Raw genomic sequence first — 1,309 nt, forward strand, 5'->3', positions numbered from 1 at the left:
GACCCCCCGGGCACCCCCCCAAGGGTGGGGGACCCCGCCAGGGAGGGGTGGGGGGGGTGTGGGGGGGGTTTTGGGGGTCTCACCTATGTTGGGGTGGTTGAGGACCTTCATTATTCGCACTTCCCGGAAGAGCTGTGAGGGACAGGGGGGATGTTGGGGGTGTCAGAGGGAACAATCCCCCGTTTGTCACCCCAAAAGCAGCTGTCACCCCCCCCCAGGGACACCCCTCACCTTCTGCAGGCTGGAGGAGTTGAGCTGCGTCTTGTCAATGATTTTCACAGCCACCTGCGAGGGGGAGAACGGGGTCAGAGGGTCCCCAGGGCTGTCCCCAAAACGTGGTGGCACTCGTGAGGGGATGGGCAGGGGGACAGGACTGTCCCCAAGCTGTGGTGGCACTTGTAAGGGGATGAGACTGTCCCCAAGGCTGTGCCCACACCACAGTGGCACTTGCAGGGTGAGGAGCAGGGGGACAGGACTGTTCCCACACCGTGGTGGCACCCATGGAGTGAGAGGGAAGGTGACAGAACCATCCCCAGGGCTGTCCCCACACCGTGGTGGCACTCACGGAGTGAGAGGGAAGGTGACAGAACCATCCCCAGGGCTGTCCCCACACCGTGGTGGCACTCGTGAGGTGCGGACCAGGAACCTGTCCCCGCGCCACGGTGGCACTCCCAGGGCAAGGACCAGGAACCAGCTCCCACGCTGCGGTGGCATTTGTGGGACAATGACCGGGAGCCTGTCCCCACACCGTGGTGGCACTCACGGGATGAGGACTGAGAGCTTGGGACCATCCCTGTGCCACAGTGGCACTCCCAGGCCACAGATCAGGGCCCAGAAGTGTCCCCACACCACAGTGGCACCCACGGGGTAGGGATCAGCAGCCCATCCCTGCGGTGGCACCCACAGGACAAGGACCAGAACCCAGAGCTGTCCCCACATCACGGTGCCACCCACAGGACAAGAACAACAAGCCTGTCCCTGTGGTGACAACCACAGCACATCGACCACAAGTCCACCCCCGCACTGCGGTGGCACTCACTGCTGGGGACAGGAAGCCCATCCCTGGGCCACGGTGGCACTCCCAGGGCAAGGACCAGGATGCAAAGCTGTCCCCGCACCACGGTGGCCCTCACAGAACAAGGACTGTCCCCACACTGTGGTGGCATTTCCAGGGCCAGCACCGGGACCCAGAGCTGTCCCCACAGCGCGGTGACACCCACAGGACACAGCCTATCCCCGTGCCACGGTGGCACCCACGGGCTGATCCCATCCCCATGGGCTGATCCCATCCCCACACCACGGTGGCAGC

At 64.6% G+C, this 1,309-nt stretch overlaps 1 protein-coding gene across 1 annotated transcript in view; it reads right to left on the reverse strand.

Moving 5' to 3' along the window:
- The window catches only part of MARK2 (microtubule affinity regulating kinase 2), a 25,750-nt gene that overhangs the window by 5,823 nt on the left and 18,618 nt on the right, over positions 1-1,309 (reverse strand). Inside the window, exons 3-5 of the mRNA XM_017747253.1 lie at positions 612-702; positions 232-560; positions 4-132 (exon numbers count right to left, since the gene is read on the reverse strand). Of these exons, the coding sequence (XP_017602742.1) occupies positions 4-132; positions 232-560; positions 612-702 (549 nt within the window). The remainder of the gene's footprint in view (positions 1-3; positions 133-231; positions 561-611; positions 703-1,309) is intronic.

This window comes from Corvus brachyrhynchos, unplaced genomic scaffold (assembly GCF_000691975.1).
Source record: "Corvus brachyrhynchos isolate BGI_N302 unplaced genomic scaffold, ASM69197v1 scaffold442, whole genome shotgun sequence".
Lineage (NCBI taxonomy): Eukaryota > Metazoa > Chordata > Aves > Passeriformes > Corvidae > Corvus > Corvus brachyrhynchos.